The sequence below is a fragment of the Mastigoproctus giganteus genome, chromosome 2, assembly GCF_048544385.1.
Source record: "Mastigoproctus giganteus isolate SK-2022 chromosome 2, ASM4854438v1, whole genome shotgun sequence".
Taxonomy (NCBI): domain Eukaryota; kingdom Metazoa; phylum Arthropoda; class Arachnida; order Uropygi; family Thelyphonidae; genus Mastigoproctus; species Mastigoproctus giganteus.
Genome location: NC_143576.1, coordinates 203366901 through 203388927, shown reverse-complemented (window position 1 = coordinate 203388927; position 22027 = coordinate 203366901). Strand labels below are relative to the sequence as shown.

At 36.4% G+C, this 22027-nt stretch overlaps 1 protein-coding gene across 1 annotated transcript in view; it reads left to right on the top strand.

The window, feature by feature from the left end:
• The window catches only part of LOC150089925 (uncharacterized), a 123504-nt gene that overhangs the window by 9042 nt on the left and 92435 nt on the right, over positions 1-22027 (top strand). Inside the window, exons 2-3 of the mRNA XM_090368902.1 lie at positions 14524-14613; positions 17059-17171. Coding sequence (XP_090225028.1) covers positions 14524-14613; positions 17059-17171 — 203 coding nt within the window. The remainder of the gene's footprint in view (positions 1-14523; positions 14614-17058; positions 17172-22027) is intronic.

Genomic DNA, 22027 nt, shown 5'->3' with positions numbered 1-22027 from the left:
CTATTTTTGTTCATTACAATTATAAATTCCTTCGAGCTGGCCACTTGAACAGGTGTATATACAACATAGCAATATGAATAAATATCACACCATCAGCGTGTTTCAAATCTTCCAACGTGCCACCTGCTAACACGCTTGCCTAGGGTTTACGATGCTTGACAGCGCATAATGAAAACAATTCATATGAAATTATCTTCCGGCGGTTGCATTATTTATATATATATTTTTTATTCAAACAGAATATATTACTCTCTTCTCGGTAACAGTAAATGTGGGAAAACAACCATGGGTTATGGGGAATAATTAACAGTGAGTACATAATTAGGTTTTTAATGGTAGTCATATGCGAAACATAAAAATTAATGAAAGATAGTAGAGCACACAGAACCTTGCTAACTGCGGATTTAATTATTCATGGAAAAATTTTAACCCCTCCCATCATGGGCCAGACGCTCATTCGTGGTTGAGTTCCAGACCGAACTAGAAATTAAGTTTTCTTTCAAGCTTTGTTTTCCTCAGAATACATTTAATATAGTATATTCTTAAGAAGGACATGTGGCCATAAAGCTCTGGTTCCGGTCATTATCAGTAGCCCCTAGAGCACTCCGAAAATGAATTACTGGTTAATTAACAAAGAATTTATGCATTTCGGAGTAGGACGCTAGGCCGGTACGTCTTTCTGATTGTGGTCGTGACTTGGTTGAAAAGGGAGGCAGCTTAGCTTTGATTGTGTCGTGACAGTCTAAAATTTCACTATTTTGTTTTTCCACATGAAAAAAAGTTGAGACGCACTTTGCTAAAAGTACTTTTGTAAGTCATTAACTTTTTCTGTAAAATAAAAACTGTATTGCGAAGCATCATTGAAAAAAATCTTTATGGTATAAAATTTATTGGATTTCTTTATTTTTTATTTTTTTTATACGAAATAAAAAAAAAATTCTAATTTTTATTACCAAAAGGCCCAACCTTTGCATATTGGTGTACTGTATATATATAAAAAAGGGGGAGGGGGGTATGTTATTGTTTGTATCGTGTGAAAGAGGGTTTTAACCAAAACAAAGTCTTTAATAGTTCACATTTTTCTTATAAAAATAACCAGTGTTATTACCGCTTTCCGCAATTTAAGTTCTCAAACTCGACCTCCATGTTCAAGAGAAACTCTCATTAATATGGGTACGGATCTCTGCGATAAACCATGAATTAGATATCCTTGAGTTCGCCCAGAAATTGTCGCACAGATAGCTAAATCTCTCGTCAATGATCAGCACTTATAGCACACGTATGGCTTCTTTATCTGTTCACATTTCTTGGAGCTCTGTTCAGGAAGGCTCTTCTTATTTACGTGCGCCGATATCCCTAATAAAATCACAAGGGTAGAGTCTTATCTGCAGATAAATCTAAGTGAATATACATGACTTTTTGCCCACTGGGTACTGAATAAAATGGAAACAGAACCACCTAGGTGGGCAAATGTGTTCTGGACTGACGAAGCACACTTTCAGTTGAATAAGACAGTGGACACTCATTTGGTTTTCTGATCATCCATATCAGTTTCAAGAATCGCCTCTCCATTCTCCAAAGGTAACTGTGTGGTGCAATTTTAATGCCTCATTTATTCTCATGTCGTTCTTTTTTGAAAGACCCACTTCTGATGGAATGGAAACCACAACCGTTACAGGACAACGCTATAAAACTCTAAGAAAAAGGGATTTACAGCGTTTAGGAGAGCACCACTGCTTTCAAGACGCAATCTTCGTGCATGGCTGAGCGTCGCCACATATTGTTCGACCAGTTTCTACAGTGATCTAAAGATCGTCGTATCTACCCATTAAAGAGGTTGCATGCTATTTTCTTCAGCGACTAGAGAAATAATCGTGAATTATTCCAGGGTTTTTTTTTTTTTTTTTTTTTCCAGCCCACACAACATGCGAATCGGTTTGTGAACGCAGACTTCTATAGAAAACTACACAATAGACTGATGTGAGTGACAAGCCCTGGTGCAGTTAAAATACTGCTTGAAATATTTACACTCGATAAAATAATCGGTAAGAATAACCCTACTGTGTGATTTTTGTGTTCGTTGAACTTGACTCCTGTAGATTTATGGCTTTTGGGGTGGGGGGGGGTTAAAGGCTGTGCTTACAGTGATAACCAATTCACTTTAGAGTTTTTAAAAGAACAACATTCAAGTTTAAAATCAAAATTCGTACGCTTTACTTTCGCTAGTATCGATCGTGGAAAGACTTTCTAATCTCATTGGAGACTTAGCGCCGAGTCCTTGGTGCTAAGGCTTATGTTCAACTTAGAGATAAATACCTTATCCACATGCTGCCTAAGGTTCTAATATCTTTTTTTCTAATTGTATAGCATCTGAATAGATGAATCTGCTATACATTCAAAAATCTGAGACATCTCCAGGATAACCGTTTTGAAGATAACTGGCCTCTTATCAGTTGGTGGGTAGTTTCTTTTAGCAAACGTGTGCCAGAACCGTGAATAATATATTTTGTTTAAGTGAACAGCCAAGCTGTGTACGAAAGTAAACCATCCTTTTAAAACCTTGGCTGTTCTATGAGACCTCCAGCCAGCTGATGAGACACAAGTAAGCTTCGAAACCTCTATCTTGGCAATGTCTCAGATTTTCAAATTTATAGCAGATTCAACTATTCTAGTGATTCTGTTACAATTTAAAAAGATATTAGCCGCTTAGGCAGAACCGTGGATAACGGTATTTGTGTCAAGTTGAGCATAAGCCCAAGACTTAGCGCCGAGTACTCTGTGCTTGGTCTCCAGTTATTAGCAAAAAGTCTCCTAATCTAAATTGAGTGATTATAAAGCTGGAACAAATAGAAGCGTAATTAGGAATTTTAACAGCTATGCCCAAACAGCGCCTTTTTCATAAATATAAATATATTATAAAGTTAATTAATATTTTATTAATATTATAATTAATAACCGAATTAATTATAACTAAATTATAAAAAAATTAAATTTTATATTTAAAATCTTTTATTAAATGAATCTGTAAGATGATACTTTTATATGAAAAGAGACTTTTATAAACAATTGATTTAGATAATAGCAATTGCCATATTTTTAAATAAATTATAAATTCATTATTCAAAATCTTTCCATTCGGCGCCTGTAGATGGAGGTCACATTCCCAATATCCTATTTATGCTTCTGGACAGCTGATAAAAAGTTCTTTCTGCACCCGACCCTCATCTTATGGCTATTCTTATATGAACTTGTATTATTAAATCCCTTAAATTTTGTGCCCGAGGTAGGCGCCTTGATCGCTACACCTTCTTTCCGGTAGTGTTAAATTAATTCTACTTAGAATTAATTTTTGTAAATATATTATATACGTATATTTACAACTGGCGTGCATGATTTACTCGTATCCTATTATTGTTACATGCAGATTGTGTAGCATCAAGGTCATTACAAATCAATTAAATCGTAAAAAATTATACTTAAAGCATTTCGGGAAAAAAATGACATGACCAAATTCATGTCCGCGAGTAGAATATATAAATAAGATTATTTGTTCAGCATTTGATAGCAGCCATTTCATATTGCTCTGATTCCGTCTAGGTCAACGGTCTCAACAGGGGTTCAAAGGAAAGCCGACACCACTTGACACTTGTTGATATTCTTATTACGATGACCCAGAATACAATAGAAAGTAATTAATAACGGGATCAAAAGAAAGCAGATGTTAAATTGCGATAGTCGTCTCAAGCGGCTCTGCTTCCCATTATTACTCCAGACAGAATTGTAATAGGATAATTCTTCATTTGATTACCTCCTACTTTTGTAGTTTTGATTAAGATATATTGCATAAATTGTAATTGGGGATTTCCCTGTTATGTATCTGAGCTAATAAATAATGTCGATGTATCATGTCAGGAATTTTCTCTTGACTGTGTAGTACACGTTCTGTGTTGTGATCCTTGACCTGTACTGCTGAGTAAACGTTGAGTAATGAAATCCGAGCAACAAGAAATGAACGCTATTAAACTCTGAATTTTTAATCAGGATATGAATTTGAATTGGAGAATCAAAAGTTAACAAGTGAAGTTTTAATATTTTAATTCTAAAAGTGACAAGTATCATTTGCCGGATTGATTTGCCGTTTTTCAGTACTAAAATCCCATTCTCAACTCAAAATTGTTCTGATGGAATAATCAGTATTCCTGTTATTCCAGTATTCGAGCCACTTTTATAGCAGCTCGAATTGGTAGCATTCTGTTTCGTTGAATAAATGAAATTCCAAAAAATATAATAATTGCTTTGGCACGATCCGTGCAATAAACATTTTCTTTTCCGAGAAATTGCCTAATTCTACTGAAGTTGTTACACTATTTTTATAGGGAAAAAGTTCTTAAATTTATGTTTTAGTGTCGCATGCAACGGGAGCGAAACTCTCTTCTTACTGTCAAAGCTTGCAGGAAAACATTCCTGGATAGCAGTTTAGTGTGAACACCAGTTAAGCCGGCCATACACGCTCAAGCAAGACAGTCAAGTCAATTTTGCCAGTTAACACACGCTGAAGAAGATAGGTGACCTTGTCGGTTGGTAAAGAACATTCATACACTCCTACTAGAGGAACTCTAGTAGGCTATGTTCAGCATGTATGGCTGGCTTTGGAGAAAAATGCAGTCAAGAGACTATTTTGGGAATTGTCATTGTTATCAATAATTTTATTATTATAAATTTTTTTCTTGTTTTTGATGACGGAAAAAGTTCTCTTCTTAGTATCATTTGTTCTTAATAATACTAATTATTATTAAGAGCACCCGGAGCCACCGTTCAAAATAGGCTGTGTATTTTTCATGGCAGTGATCTGGCTCGAACCTACAACCTCTTCACTTGTGGCTGCGCACGCTAACCACCAGACCACCGCCGGCCCAGCCTTATGTGAAGTGACATCTAACGCGTAACTGGGTCAAAAGCTTAAACTAGAGAGGCGCAGCTGTGACTTCACTTCCGTTAAGAGGTGTTTACACATTGCTGCAAGGACCATAGGGAAGTTTTGGAATTTAGGATGATAAGGAAGCTTTGTGGACAAAGGATAGCAAAACAGGTAAAGGCGAAAGTCGTCAGGTATTAAAAATTACATTTCCAATTTTGGAATGTCTTAAATGGTAGAGACATTATGAATGTGTTTCAGCAAATTTAAAATTGTTGTCTTTTTCTTAATACCTGTACTTTCAATATTTCGGATTACAGGCGAAACGTCCAATTTATAAATCTGGATTTACACCTTCGCTCAGATTTGTTTCTTTCAAATTAGTCCGAGTTTGTGGTTTTATTAATCTTCCCCCTACACACAAAATGGTGTATATATCCAAATTTTTCAATTTTCAGTATATTAACTAACATCAAAAAACAAAACGCCAAATATAGATTGACAAGTGTGTGTGTTTTTTAACTTAAAAGTACGAAAGGTTATTGCAGCCTATGGTACTTTAGTACCATAGGCTGCAATAACCGTAATGGTACTTTAGTACCATAATGGAACCCCCACAATGGTACTTTAGTACCATATATGGGGGTTCAGTAGACTGAGATACTTAAGCTGGACTTGAATTTCGGTTGATTGAAATTTTCAGAAAATACGCAAGAGGAAGTTCTTCCAAAGAAGAGAAGTAAAGGAGATAAAAGAAAAGTTAAGTTTGGTGAATTTGGTATTGAACTGCGAATAATTGATGCACACGTTCGAGTTCGTTTGGCATACCAAAGGGAATGTGTTGCTCAATGATCTTGCGTACTGTTCAAGTTTGCTTTTACTAATTAATAATAATAAAGTTTTATAAAATTGTCTCTTTATTTTTAGTATTAGTAATTACTCCATATTTTAAGTTTGTCGATCGCTGTATGAAAGTTCTGGCGACGCCCTTCATGTTATTGAAATAAAATTTTTGTATTGACCTCGAATTTTGAAAAGATATAGTATTAGACAGTCTAACTCCTTAACAAAAATACAGTTTCAAGAAAACTCGCAGACCGATGGTCTCTTGTATTCTGCATGTTATACAAACTACTTTTGAACTGAACGGTATTATGATGTAATTTTCTAAATTAGTGCGGATGGCTTCAGTAAACGAGCTAGTAACCATAATAAAGTCAAAAGTTTTGGGACTGTTGAAGCACATCCTACAGAACGCAGTGCCTATGCGCATCGTAATATATTGATATACGTAGTCACTGATTGGTTCGGAAATGTGCGCTCAGTCAGTTTATGGAAAACAAGAAATGTAAATGCGCACGTTAAGTACAACAGCGTCACAACTTGAGAGAGAGATCTATATCTATTAGAAAATCCGCGTATTTGAATACACTTATTTTTAGCCGAAGCCCTATTTCACTGATATGCATGTGCTGTGTTCCTTGTAGGAGTCAGTTAATTTTGTATGCACTTCTAAAAATTTCCCAGTTGAACAATGAGGAAACATCAACTTTCATTTGTATGTTAGGGAAGGCTTTCGCGCAAGCACTTGACTCTCATTCCACAGAGTGAAAGAGCTTCTTGAAGGAATGCGGGTTAGGTTCAAAGGAGGGAGTATGCTACGAAGGAGGCACTGAGGGAGGTCGCACGAAGGCCTGCAGTGAAGGGTACTACGGTATTTCGAAAGCGACGAGTAGTAAAACTCTTCATCACAATAGATAACTGCACACTGGCACAAATTGCAAAACTTTTTCTGACGCTACTTCGTACATACTGTATGTAGTCAAAATCCATTCTAATGATACTTAGCATTTGTATAGATTGAAATTACATATAATTTTAAAATGTTGATTATCTTGAACATTTTCTAAATTAAGAAAATGCCAGATGTTGCGAAACACACGAGGATGGATTAATTTACAGCTTAAAAAGAAAATCTGATTTCATATCTTTCTCCGAATTCGAAAACCTTGTGTCCTGATTATAGCTTGTTAAAACTAATTCTTTCTGCTCTGACTTTTCTGTTATCCGTTACAGAAATTGGCTTTCCTGCTTTTACATTCTGAAACCCCTAATCTAAAGAAAAAGTGATTCCACGTAAAATTCAATAAAACTTGAAAGTGATATCGAAGTTGTTAAAGCTGAGTAGAACTTACAACTATTATTTTTATCGATTCGCATGAGAGATTTCTAATATCCGTTCAGTAATCGAAAACGTTCGAGATAGTAAAAGAAATAAAATCTTTCCAAAGAGATTTTAAAGTACCCAATGTTTGTCATAAACTGCGAAAGTCGTTAATATTAATAGAAAAAACATCAGAGGAAGATTATGGAAGAAATGAGGAGTTTCTTTAGCTGGGAAAGTGAGCAAATTAGAGTGCAATTCACTGGTCGACAAAAAAAAAAAAAAAAAAAAAAATACTGCTCCCTGTTAAAATTCAGTGTGATTCTTGTCGATTTGACGTTGCTGAATTCAAATATGGCAACAGTATTGCAGTAACATCCACCGATTTTAAGGGAGATGGGATAAAAATAAAATACTCAGTTTCTATGTGTAGACCTTCTGGTATAAAAGACAATACGATAAATTGGCATACTAGAACAGATCTCGACATATTTCAAGATCTAGGCGCCACTGCCGAAAGTTGGTCTCCAGCTAGATGTAGAAGGGGGAACAACATACCAGGGGAAAACATTCTGGAACAGTCATTACGCAATAAACTCGAGTCACGTGACGAGGTGAAAATATCAGTGTTTGCTAGCGTTAAACTCATAATGCCAAACGATATCAATCACCCTCATGGTCCATTGATAATTGAACTCTGCAGAAATTAAAAACCTTTTTTAAATTTCTCCACGTGATTAAATTTTATCTATATGTTAAATTAATTATAAAAGATATCTTAACGATCCTTCCAGCGCACCTAAGCAACAAATCAAAAAAGCACAGGAGATGATAAATTACCCTTACGACCATCGTGAATGGGAACAAAGCTCCATAAGATAAATAACATAATGCTTTCACAAATGAACAATCTTCGAAGATTTATTTGTGCCCTAGTCAATTAAAAAAAGGATAAAGTTTCTTGTATTGATAATGAACAAGAAAATAATTACTAAATGCTGTCTGTCCTCTCGAAAGCTGGATATAATTCGTTGGCTATCATTTCGTCTCATCCCTTCAATAAGATTCGTTCCTTAAAATAATGCTTCCGCTGGTTCAGCGTCCGTATTGAGTTCATCGTGCTGCACGTTTGTCGAAAATCGTGTCAGCCCTTGAAAGATATAGACCACAACGGTCGGAAAATAAACTGGCAGTTCAACCTAACAGCCTGACTTTTAAAATACTAATCGCCATGGCGAACTTGTTTGTCGAGCCCTGTAATAAAAGATTAATATACTCCTAACATGAAGTCATTTATTAGGACATTTTTTGGTAAATATTAATTTCTGCTGAGTGATTATTTATTTTTTTAAATCAAATATTTTTGCTTCATTGTTCTTCTGTGCTTGGCGCCCCGGGTAGGAGCCCTGCTAGCCCGTACGTTAATCCGGCACTGTTTAGGAGTAAGAACCATAGCTTTTTTACCCCGAGTAATATCATATGCTCCACTTACAATACAGACGTACATATAATAACCTGCTTCATTACGATGTTAGAAATCAATCAAATACACAATTAAGTGCTGGTGTCGAAAGGGCTTATCTATTTTCGATATTACTAATGACCAAGTTTGCAATAAAGGTTGCTGTACTTAATCATAATTTCATTTTAGCTTAGATGAAATCGCCAGTAAAGGTTCCGTGCCGTTTCTTAAAGCTAAAAAAGGAGGAGGAGGAACGAACACAATAGCCAACAACTAGTTACAATGAATCTCTAACGAACTCAGCTCACGTAAGATACTCCAGACTTTTGTGACGAAGATACTAATATCTATCGCAGCAGTGACATTTGGAACCCAGTCACGCAAGCAATCATATGCTGTTCCTGCAAAGATATTTGTAATGTGTAGGTTGCATGACTTGATCTATCAACACTTTGTCATCAATCGAATACCCTATATGTTGAGTGAGCTCCTTTATTATGGTAAATCTAAGCACGAAAGGTTTGGAATTGCCTTTAAAAGAACTAAAATCTGAGATCGCAGATTGGTTGAGGACTAGAGAGCAAGAATAAAGTAGTAACTCTTTAACTTATGTATGAAATCCATGAAGGTACTATTTAGGAAGGCGCCTCCGTAGCCAGGTGGGAAGGAGCAGCAGTGCGTAGCACACGCTTCTTGATTAGACCGGGGTTCGAGCCCGTCACCACTAAATACGGAGGATGCGGAAAGGTCAGGGAATAACCACCGCATATCCCGGAGCAATATGGCCTTAGTTGCTAATGCTCCTAAAAACCAAATAAACAACAAACAACAACTATTTAGGAGGGCCGTGAAGAAATTTTCTTAGGAGAATCTACATTATCTTTTAGCATTAGTAAAAAAAAAATTCAAACTCTTAGTTAAGGCGAACAGAATGTGCTATTGTAATTACACAGTATCGAATGAAAGATAATTTTTGTAGATATCTGCAGAAATGGTAAATCACAAAAAACTAAAAATTTCGTAGTTTTTGAAATGGTCTTTATGCAATAGCGACATTTAGTAACTACTGTATGACAGAATACCTCAACAGCAGATGTAGGTAGGGAAGCATTCGCTTCCTTTCGTTCTATCATCTCCCATCTCACCAGTATTGGTTGACTAATCATAATATGAGCTGTATGAGTTCACTGTGTGATTTTCATTTTATGCGAGTATAAAAACCCGAATTAACTCATGCGGGGGGGGGGCTGCTTCACCTGCCTGAGATTGGCTAACTGTGGCTTTGACTGAAGAGGCCTAAAAAGTGTTTAATCACGATGGGAATCGAACCCATGCTGCTCCAAACGAGTGGCAGGTGGGACATCTGTCGCAGACTGCAACTACTGTATAATAATTTAAAATCAAACTCTGTGTTGGTTGGTTGATGGTGGAATTTAATATTACTATAACTGGCACAATTAATTCTATATAAAAAAAATTTATATAACTCACATGTTATATAGAACACTGAGAATAGTCTTTTCTGCAAAATTGTATTAAGGAAAGCTGAAAATTGCTGTGTTTTTTGAATACTTTGTTTACACATTTTTTTTTTTACATAATCAGTTTTTTTTTTCCCTACGTAATTTTCGTATTTTTCTATAGCTTTATGCCACCTTCCCGCAGATATAGTTCCCTTTAGTTTCGCTGAGCCCACCTCTCTTTTCCTCGTTTTTCTTGCTCTATGAATTGGCACGCTCCACCTAGATTCATTCATTCATTCATTCAGCTTTGTTTCTGTTTAGTATAATCCCTGTAGTCATTTTCCAGACATTCATGAATATTTTCCAGTCTCCTTCTCCATTTAAGAACTCTTCCACAACTCTTTGTTTACAAAAAAAAAAAAAAAAAAAAAAAAACCTGGCTATCAACTTTTTGAAAACCGATTACTCTACCGAAGAGCTTAATGTCGTGTGCTGTTATGTTTTCGACTTTTAAAATAATTTCTTTTTATGACAAAAAAAGGGACAAAATTTTTTGAATGGCCCTAATACATGTTAAATCAAGTGCAGACGTTTCCGCTATGTCGTCGTGGCCTATTTCAGTACAAGCAAATAAAATGAAATGGACAGAAAGCAAAGAAATACAATGAAGAGTAAGAGAGCCCTAGTCCTGCTTCTTTATCAAAGATGGTATGCTAGTAAATTGAATATCTCTGGGCTTTTCCTGCTACTAGTTTAACTAGCCTTTGTAGGTTGCAGACTTTCGCTGGGTGACGTGCGTCCATTCTAGTGGCCTGAGTCTGCTGCTGATGGAAGAAAGTTGGGAGAGTGTAAAAAACTTTACTGACTTAGCAGAGAAATTTGATTTTATCCGGAAGTGTATGCTTATTAAATTTTGGATGGTTTCAGGGCTCGGAATAGAAATCGGACCGCTGTTCCTGTTCACCATACGCATCGTTACTGTCGTGATTGGAAGGCATTTGTTTTTATTCATCTTGCACCGGTAAAGCTCTGAGAAAAATATAATATGATAAAAATAATAAAAGAAAAAAAATATATATGTACAGTACAGCAGTAAGGACTAAAGGAGCTATAACCCTTATCAAAAAATTTTAGATTTTTTTACTGCTACATGATGATTAATGATTTCCCGGAAGGCTGTTTTTAGCCCCCTACCTTAAGAAATCCTGGGAATACCATTTTTTATATATATATATATATATATATATATATATATATATATATAGGTATGGTGATCTAATATCATCGAATTAACGTCACCAACTTGCGAAGCATATATAGTGATGGCACGGATAGTGCCTGTAAGTACAAAGCCCATGAAATAGAGAAAGGGAAGGACCTGACGGAGTTTAAATGGGGAATGATTTGCAGCGGTTGGAAGGTGGGGACTAGCATCTCAGGAACCGCAGATGTCGGCTCTTCGAGGGCCCCCGTAATGAACACGTGGCCGGTATGGTTCGAAGAGGAACACACGCCCACTCAATGTGCAAGAGTCAGATTTCGGTTGTCAGGGTAATCGAGGCACAAAGTTCAATAGATAAGTAGGTTTTCCTTCATGTATGTACTTAACTTCCCAAGCGGGGGTGAGACACTAAACCATTTCCTGCTCCCCACTTTGATGGGAGTTTCAACTAGCGTCTCATCTACTTGTGTACAAATGCTCCCCTGTATATTTATGTTCAGGTGCATCTAATACCTCCTTTCGTGTTGGGTTTACCGTAATAAACGGTTTAAGCGATAATGTGCAATTTTATGAAGTTTTTTTTTTTTTTTTTTTTGATTTGGTAGTTGTTGGCACATCGGCTTCTGTGGCCATATTGCACCTCCCAAGGTTTTTTGCAGTACTTTTGATCCAAGCCCGAGGCGGGAATCGAACCCGCGACCTTTGGGTTGCCGGGCAGGTACTTTACCCACTCGGCTAGCCCGGTCGGCATTTTATGAAGAGTCAACCTTATTACTAATTGCCTTCTGCAGCACATCGTAATGATTTCCGTGAATTACGCTAAAAGCCAGTATAGTCGTGTTCAATGACTTCGGCCAAAACTGTTTGTCAGCTTTCACCTTTCTAATATAGCACTTTTTGGCGCCTTTCAATATAGCATAAATGTTACGGAACCTTGCGCCACTTTCTCATTTATTTCATATGGCTCATTGTGCCATGTGCTTGTTCTGGTTCCTTGTACCTCTATTTATGATTTATATTTCTGTATATCATATTTATTTATCCGTAAATCATATGAATCTTTATATCATATGAAGGTATATAATACAAATAATGAACACTGGTGTTCAAAGAAAGTGCATCACCCCTTAAAATTGTAATTGTCTTCCGAATAACGTAAGTATATGGCAATATTTCTTATTTATATTTCCCTGAACTCAGATTGCATCAGATAACATTGACACGCATAGGTGATGACGTAATATTGCATCAGCTATTACTTTCAGCTATATAAGCACGCTCTGCAAGAGTTGCAGTCATTCCTTGCTTGTGTCAGGATGGCGAGTTACGTGCAGTTTACGCCACGAAGAAAGAGTGCTATTGTTGCGTTACGTGAGGAAGGATATTCTTCCCGTCATATTGCTTATAGAGTGTCTTGTAATCAGTCGACAGTCAGTAGACTTCTTTCCAAACTCAAGAATACTGGTACTGCTGATAGGAAAAAAGGAACCGAACGCAAAAGAGTCTCTACGCCAAAACAGAACCGTAAAGCTTCTTCGTGTGAGCTGAAAAGAGAATGGGAAGAACATACAGGAGTGGTAGCAAGTGCAGTAACAGTTAGAAGACGCCTCTTCAACAATGGATTTGTAGCCGTCGTCCTAAGAAGAAGCCCCTCCTCACAAAAAAATGAAAAAGGCCCGATTAATTTGGTGTAAGGAGCATGTCAAATGGACGCCCGAGCAGTGGAATTCAGTTATTTTTTCGGATGAGAAGAAATTCAACCTGCATGGCTCTGATGGGAGATAAACGATTCGCCGTAGACGTCGTGAAGAATACCATCCAGACTGTATGGTGTCTACAGTGAAATTCCCTACAATCAAATGATACCGGGGTGCATTTCGTATCGCGGAGTAGGTCACCTGCAGTTTATAAAAGGTTCCGTAAATGCCAATGGATACCTGGCTATATTGGAAGGCAAATTGCTGACAACCATTAGAGACCATTTCAACCTGCCAAGTAACTGTATCTTCCAGGACGAGTCTGCTCCTTGTCATTGGGCGAAAAGCGTAAGTAGGTACTTCTGTAGTTACTTTAGCTTCATTTCTGCATTAGAGGTTCTACAGTAATGTGTTTACATTTGTTACAGGTGAAAAAATGGTTGGAAGAACGGTCCATTACAACTCTTAGCTGGCCAGAAAACAGCTCGAATCTGAATCCTTTAGAGAACTGTTGGCATCGTGTGGAATCTGCAGTTGCCAGAAAGAAACCAAAGTCCCTTCGTGAACTTCATAATTCGTGTTTGGAACCAGGAACTATCAGTTGATTATCTTCAAAAATTGATCTTGTCAATGCCTCGACGGTGTGCTGCTGTTATCAGGGCGAGACGCGGTTCAACTAAATATTAATTTGCACCTAGTAAACTTTCATTTTGTTTTCCATTTAAAATGATAAACTGAAGCAAACTGAGGGCTTCTGATAATATTTCAGCCATAATTGTCGTGTTTACCAAAACAGTTGTATAAAGGTTGCAAATGCTCATTTTGGTATATTTTCAGAGCACCTGTGAAATATTACTTAGCTTTGCCTTAACTATTAATAAATATCTTTTGTTTATTATTTCTATTTGTGATTATATTTCTATTTGTTATATTTATTATTGATTTATTATATTTCTGTTTGTGATGCTAGTCATTAAAATAACATACCATCGCGAAAAAGGGTTAAAAATATGTGAAATTCCTAGGTGATGCACTTTCTTTGAACAGCAGTGTATGTATATAGTGGTGTTGCCAGTTTCTGGCTAGGGGCCGCTTGCTAATAAAAAAAGAAAAAAAAAATGAAAGTTCTCTTCTTTTGAGATATGAAGTAAAATCGCTTAAGGTCCGAAGAAATTAAGATGCTTGGCGTTACAAGAGAGGGAGCCCTGGAAAACTTGAAGGCAGTTATAACACCGGAGGCTGAAGTATCACTCAAGTGATGTTAGTTGAGTCCCTCTCCCGAAATAGAATAAAATATATTGCCTCATCCCCATCTCAACAGGCCTCTGAAGGATGATTTTTTTATGCTCTGTCCTTTTCTTTGCAGATTTTTTTCGCACAAAATGCACAGCGTGTTGTTTCCTCTGATTTTTTTTTTTTTTTTACACAACTGTTTTTAAAAAATCTCTTTATGTTAGTGAAAACAAAATTATGTTTAACTATGTTTAGTTTTCTTGTAATAAAATTAACATTTTCCTTATTTTAGCAATGAAATAGGTTTTTTTTTTTTTTTTTTTTAATGAGTTAAATAGGATTGATTTTAAGAAACTATCTCATTTAGGCATGTTGGTTTCTTGCATTTCTTCGACTGACCGCTATCTGCCCACCCCAACTATAGGACTAGTTGGAGTTAGACGAGAAAGCCCCGAAGGTAAGTGAACATGGAAAATTTCTTCCATATGTCCTTGAAATTTATTAGTTCAAGATGCTACTAGCTAAAGTAATCTTGCTTTTCTGTTTCTATTTTAAGTTACCAAATAGCTTATGTTATGGACATATTACAATGTGCCTTCACTTCTCATGTTATCTTTTGGAATGCATTTAATTATATATTAACACATATTCAGCCTGAAAAAGAAAAACTTATCTCGGTCAGGAAGGTTTCATTTAATGAAGATTCATTGGAGGTTACTGGAATTTGGGTACTGTTGTGTGGAAATTTCATGCTAAACTCTCTCATAGTCACTGATCCATACTTAAGCCGGAAGCACTAATTGTGTAGGAAAGTGTGGGGGGGGGGGTGATTCATAGCCCCTTCCTGCACTCGATTTATGATTGATGATCGTTAGTATTTTGTTATGTGCATTTAGAATTATTTTTTTATTATAAATTCCATTTTCGTCTTTTGAAGGTGCTGTTTCTAACAAGTTGGTCCCATAGATTTTTAACGGTGGGTGACTTTTGTTCTCCCTTCCTTAGGAACGAAAAAAGAAATGCTATTGAAAAAGTCACAAGATGGGAAAAATTACAAGCTATCTATCTCTCGTGTGTGTAAAAATGCATAATATATATATATATATATATATATATACACACACAGGGGCGGGCCGTCCCGAAGGTGAAAGGGGTAAACTTTACCCGGGCGCCAACGTTAAAGGGGCGCCTGAAAATCTGAACCTTACATACACATGAAAAAATTTTTAAATGGGGGCGCCACATACTCTAGAAACGCCCTATATATATATATATATATATTCCCTCCCCCGTTTCCTTATGGTTTCTTTAGAAATACGTGGCTTATAAATAGGATTAGCAGACATCTGGCTTTTACTTCCATCCTGCTGGCATATTTTAAAATTGCGGAATTTTATTACATATTTGAAATACATGTAATAAAATTTATATAGATTGATTTTTTTTTTTTTTTTTTATTCTTTCTGTGACATCATTAACAGTTTTATTTTTTCCTTCTCTTTGTATTCTCGTAAAAATGAAGAATTCGTTCATAATTACTCAAGAATCTGTTGCTAAACACCAATTTACAATTAATAGGAGGTAGCGTTGTTAAAAGACAAGTAACTGTAACATTAAAAATACAGTTAACTATTGCTTTACTCTAGCGTTTTCTTTTAATAAACCTAATTGTATATTATGTATTGCTCTTGCCCTGGCTTGTATATACAGCATATTAATAACAGTTTAATATGTAAAATTATACTTAGAATTCTGCACTTCCTTATCAGCATCTTGCATCTATTTATATGTATGAATATATCACCCCATTGCCCTGCTAACTTAACTGCTATTCAGGGGCATGTACCAAATAATAATACACGTAATGGAAAACAGACTTTTCAAATGTATGTAACGCTTAGTATTTGTTCAGCATTTTTCTGCTAATGTCCTTTTTAATCTCAGATATCTGGTAATTCTACTTATAAAAAGTATTTTTTTTGGGGGGGGGGGACGGTTGCTGCAATTTTCCACGAAAAGGATGAGGTCAGATCGATTGCGAGTCTTCATTCACGTATACAAATTTTCTTCAGCTTTATTGAGTATTTATTGAGGAAAAAGTATGGATCAGTTCAAATGGCAAAAGAATGGGTAAGCAAAAACACACTTCCAGTCAGAGCAGTGAAAAGTGGGCGGGGGGGGGAAGCATTGGATGAGATGCATCCGCATCCTAACACAAAAGGGAATCCCATAAACGATTCTTAAATATTTATAACAGTAAGTTAACAAAATAAAAGGAGCTCCCAAAATCAACAATACACATATCCCCAAAGATACCGTTGCACAGTCCTTCCAGTGTTCTATATATTAGCGAAAGAGCAGTCATATGTTGTGATGAAGACCATATAGGATTATTATATGAAGAGAAACGTGGTTAATATATTTTCTTATGAAAATATCAAGTGGCACACTGATTATCTTCAACCAGTAGCGAATTGGCACCACAACTGGGATATGGAATATTTTAAACTTTTTTTTTTTCAGTGTTTTTAAAAAATTCTTTTACACCCAATCAACGGTTAGACCAAACAATGTGAATTGGCGACCTGGCCATTCCATCCCTGGATGCAACGATTTGAATTGAGTTTCACTTTTTAGAAGTAGCAAGCGATCTTGCTGTCTTGGAGAGTTCCTGAATTTATATCCCTTAATGATTTCAGCAAGCACAGATGATAATGAAAGTTGCTCTTAAGGGGATATTTGATCAGCTTTTTCTGGTTGGTTAGTATTTGCAACCGCGAAGTGTGCAGTAAGTTCCACTTTTTTCTCTTTTTTTTTTATCATCTTTTTCTTTAGTTGAAGTTTCATTAAAGTGATCTGTGAATATTTCGAATGGTACATCTTTTTCTTTCTGTCCTTTCAGGCGAATGCTTTGTTGTGAACGCACATTTTAATCCACTGTGTCAGCTGGACGATGACAGTCCCCAGAAAACAGGACTTCACTTAGCCAACCATGACAAGGGCTTCTCCTGTTCTGTAAGTACCTGCATGCCATCTCTCTCTCTCTCTCTCTCTCTCTCTTCCCTATCACGCTCTGTCAGTTTGCTTCGGTTCGGCGAAGCCTTCTTGAAAAGTGCCATTGTATCTGTCCGAGACTGCTGTTTGTGTTCTGAGCGGGGAGGCGAATGGGGGTTCGCACGGAGGGTGGGATGGGGGAAGCAGTTGTGGAGCTGAGTAAGAGGCCGCCATCAAACGCCTTCAAAGGATGCCGCCATCACAGCAACTTAACTACGGTTCTATCGCTCCATCTGTTACACGCTGCGCGTCTGTCTGCCCCAGCTATGACCGTCTCTAGCCTCGTTCCCAATGCAAATACAATGGCTCTAAGGAGGGCCAGTGACGCTGGCGGCTGCCTTTTTGCCTTGTCTGCAAATGTTTTATCGCTTTAACCGGTGGTCGCCTATAAACAGACTCAATAAGAAAAAGATGTGGAGGGTACGCTACAAATAAGCAGTGAAGGTTAACGGATATAAGTAAAATGCTGGGTTTAGGTTGGCGGAGCTGGAGGGGAGGGGGGTGAGCTTCTAGTACTTACAGTCTCCTATGTTTAAGTGTAGATAAATCTGCATTCATAACTGGCAAGCAAATACGATTATTTCATCAGGAAGAACAACAAAATGCACGGCTTACTTTGAGAGAAATAAGTAAAATAAACGAACGAAGGAAAAATAATTTTCCTTTTCTACCGAAAATTGAGGAATAGAAAAAAATTCAGAAAGCCAAATAAATGAAAGAACTTGTTTGGATACCGCAAAAAGTAATTTAGTAATCTTACTCGCCCTACGACGTACTATCCCGCACTTGAAAAAGTTACTAGGTAAATACGGTAAGTCCCCACTTTACGTTCCCGAAAACTAAAACGAAAACTCTTTAACCGGACAAAATCTTTCCATAAGAAATAGCGTAAAATTAGGGAATAATTGTATTCCAGGCTGAAATTTTATAACGATATATTTTAAATATACGGTGAGAGAGAGAGAGAGAGAGAGAGAGAGAGAGAGAGAGAGAGAGATAACGTACTATTAGCAAACCAAATGCTTAAATAACGTGAGATTTATGTCAGAAGACAACTTAGTGTTAAGTGAAAATGTCCTGCTTAGAAAAATCGCGTAATAACGAAAGAGCGTAGTGCAAAATCGGTTAAACTTCTAAGTTTAACTTCTCATTTAGCCGTGTGTTAAATAGTATAAAAAAAAAAAACTGCGTTGCACTATTTAACATTCCCCATTCTATCTGGAAAATGCCACTTTAATTAGAGGGATAAGTAAAATGAAAGCGAAAATCTTCATTAAGGAGGAGGTATCGGATAATAGAAAAGAGCATGTGTTAGATCAATACCAAGAAGAAATGTGGTAATAAGTTGGTGTGACGACATTTGAATGTTTTTTGTTAATTGCCCTGTTTGCGCCAAATAATTTATACCAAGAAAACAGTATTGGCAAGATTTGCGTAATGATTTTTTTTTTTTTTGTGTGGAACATCGTGTTCTAGTTTTTCTTCATCAAATGAAATACTGTCTTCGGTTAACATCTGTCTCACCGCAGAATAATTTCAACAGAGTGTGAAGTCAGTCACGTAGCTTTCAGTTTGTGGAAAAGCTATCAACAGCGTCTCACTGTCATCCACTAAAAAAAAAAAAAAAAAAGAAAAAAAGTTACTCAAGTTACATAACTTCTTTTGATAAACTAAGAAGGAAACTTATATTACATTGCTGCTTTTTCCGAATTCTTTAAAAATTTGGTAACGAACTACTTGCTTTTCGAGCTACTTCAATAGAAAATCATGGACTTTGATTCATGTTTAGCAATAGGCGTAAGATGAAAACCTCGAAATTTTAAAACTGAAATATAAGTGCAGTAGAGAGAGCATAATTTTATCTATTCTATTAAAATATAAATGTCGATTAGAAGCCGAAATCCATAATAAACAGGTTAATCATATTTTAAAATTGCATGCATCGCTGGTTATACTTGGGGGAACAACATAATTTGATTTAAATATAGATTGGAAGCTAAACGAAGATAGCATCATGCACATGCGATCTGGTCGCACAGTAACGCCATTAATTCCTGAGTAAGCCATGCCGTTAGCCGTACAACAGTGATGCGTTATTCTGAAATGATATTTAACACTGAATTCGTCTGCAGAACAATGAGAATGTAGATAGTATTTCAAGACACATTTATGAATCAAGTCCACCATATGGAAGTTAATTTAAAAAAAATCGTTAATTAAAAAAAAAAGTAAAATCATTGTCACCTCATACAACAGGTCTCAGCACTAAACAAATTGTGTTGTTCTCGCAAGTATAGCCAGAAGTATATGCAGTTTAATGGATTTGACAAAAACACTGCAGGATTGTTTTAAGTGACCCACCTAAACTGTTAAAAAAAAAAATGTTCCTGAAAAATATACATTGTAAACAAAGGTTTATAATAATATATATTTTTCAGGAATCTGTTTTTTGCATATATACACTGCTGTTCATAGATAGTGCATTATCCCTTAAAATTGTAATTGTCCGACCGAATAACGTAAGTATATGGCAATATTTCTTACAGATTGCATCAGATAAGATTGACACGCGTGTGTGATGGCGTAATATTTCATCAAGTGTCTTGTAATCAGTCGACAGTCAGTAGATTTCTTCCCAAACTCAAGAATACTGGTTCTAACAGATATTTATTTAAAGTATACCCAGTAAAATAAAATAAAATAAAATTTTTATTTTATTTTATTTTATTTTACTGGGTATACTTTAAATAAATATCTGTTAAACTATGGACCCCAGTACTCCAGGCCCATTTGTCACAATACTGGTTCTGCTGATAGGAAAAAATTAACCGGACGCAAACGAGTCTCTATATCAAAACGGGACGGCGTTTTGAAGCGCTTATGCCTTAAAAACCGTAAAGCTTCTTCGTGTGAGCTGAAAAGAGAATGGAAAGACCATAGAGGAGTGCAGTAACAGTCAGAAGACGCCTCTTCAAAAATGAACTTGTAGCCAGTCGTACTAAGAAGAAGCCCCTCCTCGCACAAAAAATGTAAAAGGCCCGATTAATTTGGTGTAAGGAGCATGTCAAATGGATCCCCGAGCAGTGCAAATCAGCTGTTTCCTTGGAATGAGAAGAAATGTAACCTGCATGGCTCTGATGGGAGACAAACGATTCGCCGTAGATGTGATGAAGTATGCCATCCAGACTGTATGGTGTGTACAGTGAAATTCCCTACCAGCCAAATGATATGGAGGTGCATTTCGTATCGCGGAGTAGATCACCTGCAGTTTATAAAAGTTTCCGAACATGCCAATGGATACCTCGCTATATTGGAAGGCAAATTGCTGCTAACCATTAGACTATTTCAACCTGCCTAAGTAACTGTATCTTTCAGGACGATTCTGCTCCATCGGGCGAAAAGTGTAAGTAGGTACTTCTGTAGTTACTTTAGCTTCATTTCTGCATTAGAGGTTCGACAGTAATGTATTTACATTTGTTAAAGGTGAAAAAATGTTTGGAAGAACGGTCCATTACAACTCTTAGCTGGCCACGAAACAGCCCGGATCTGAATTCTACAGAGAACTGTTGGCATCGTGTGGAATCTTCAGTTGCCTTAAAGAAACCAAAGACCCTTCGTGAACTTCATAATTCGTGTTTGGAATCAAACTATCAGTTTCATTACCTTCAGAAATTGATGTTGTCAGTGCCAGAGGCGGTTCAACTAAATATTAGTTTGCACCTGGTGAACTTTTCATTTTGTTTTCCATTTAAAATGATAAACTGAAGCAAACTGAGGGCTTCTTATAACATTTCAGCTATAATTGTCGTGTTTACCAAAACTGTTGTATAACGGTTGCAAATGCTCATTTTGGAATATTTTGAGCGCACCTGTGAAATATTACTTAGCTTTGCCTTAACTATTAATAAATATATCTTTTGTTTATACATGTATTTCTATTTGTGATGCTAGTCATTAATGTAACATACCATCGCGAAAGAGTCTTAGAAATATGAAATTCCTAGGTGATCCACTTTCTTTGAACACCAGTGTATATGCAAAAAATTCATATATACCTATTGTCGTCAGCAAGTCCGTCCGCATGTAGCAACTCGACTCCCAAGTAACGGGTTTTTGAGAAATTTTATATTTGGGCTTTTTGAAAGTATTCCTCTAACCATTCCAAATTTCATTAAAACTGGACTAATAGAAATCCGGCAATTATTATTAGTTTTTTCCATACAATTTGCATGGAAGAAAGTAATTCATAAATTAAATGTTTTAATACAGTAATTGTCAGTCTTGACAGTCCGTGCACACTTCTCCTGTAATGTTATGTAAGGTTTGTGAATGTGGTGTCGCTTGTGAAGAGATACACATATACAGGGAGAAAAGAGACTTAAAAAATAGTATACATACGGTAGAGGAGTATATGGTTTTAATTAAACTGAACCGCTATGTTTAGATAACCTAAAACTAGTATTAAAGTTCTGTGAAGTTATAATCTTACTAATATAATAGTTATAATCTTATATACATTAATAACTGTAGAAGACGAACTTGTTTTCTTTGAAATTGCTTGAAAAATCATGAAAATTGGCTAATCGAACTCTTATAAAGCGTATATTAACTTAAATCGAGACACTTTCAATTTTATTGCGTACCATCTTGTTATAATGCCGTTTCTTTCCATTCATGGGTCAGAAACTGGAAATTCCAATTCTTGGTTCCTGACTCCCACCCAACATGCAGTGGTCGGCATGCGTCCGTCAGGAAGATGCACCGCCGCTGTAAGGAAAGGCCACCTTTTATGTTTGCGCGATTCTCTCTCTGTCTAA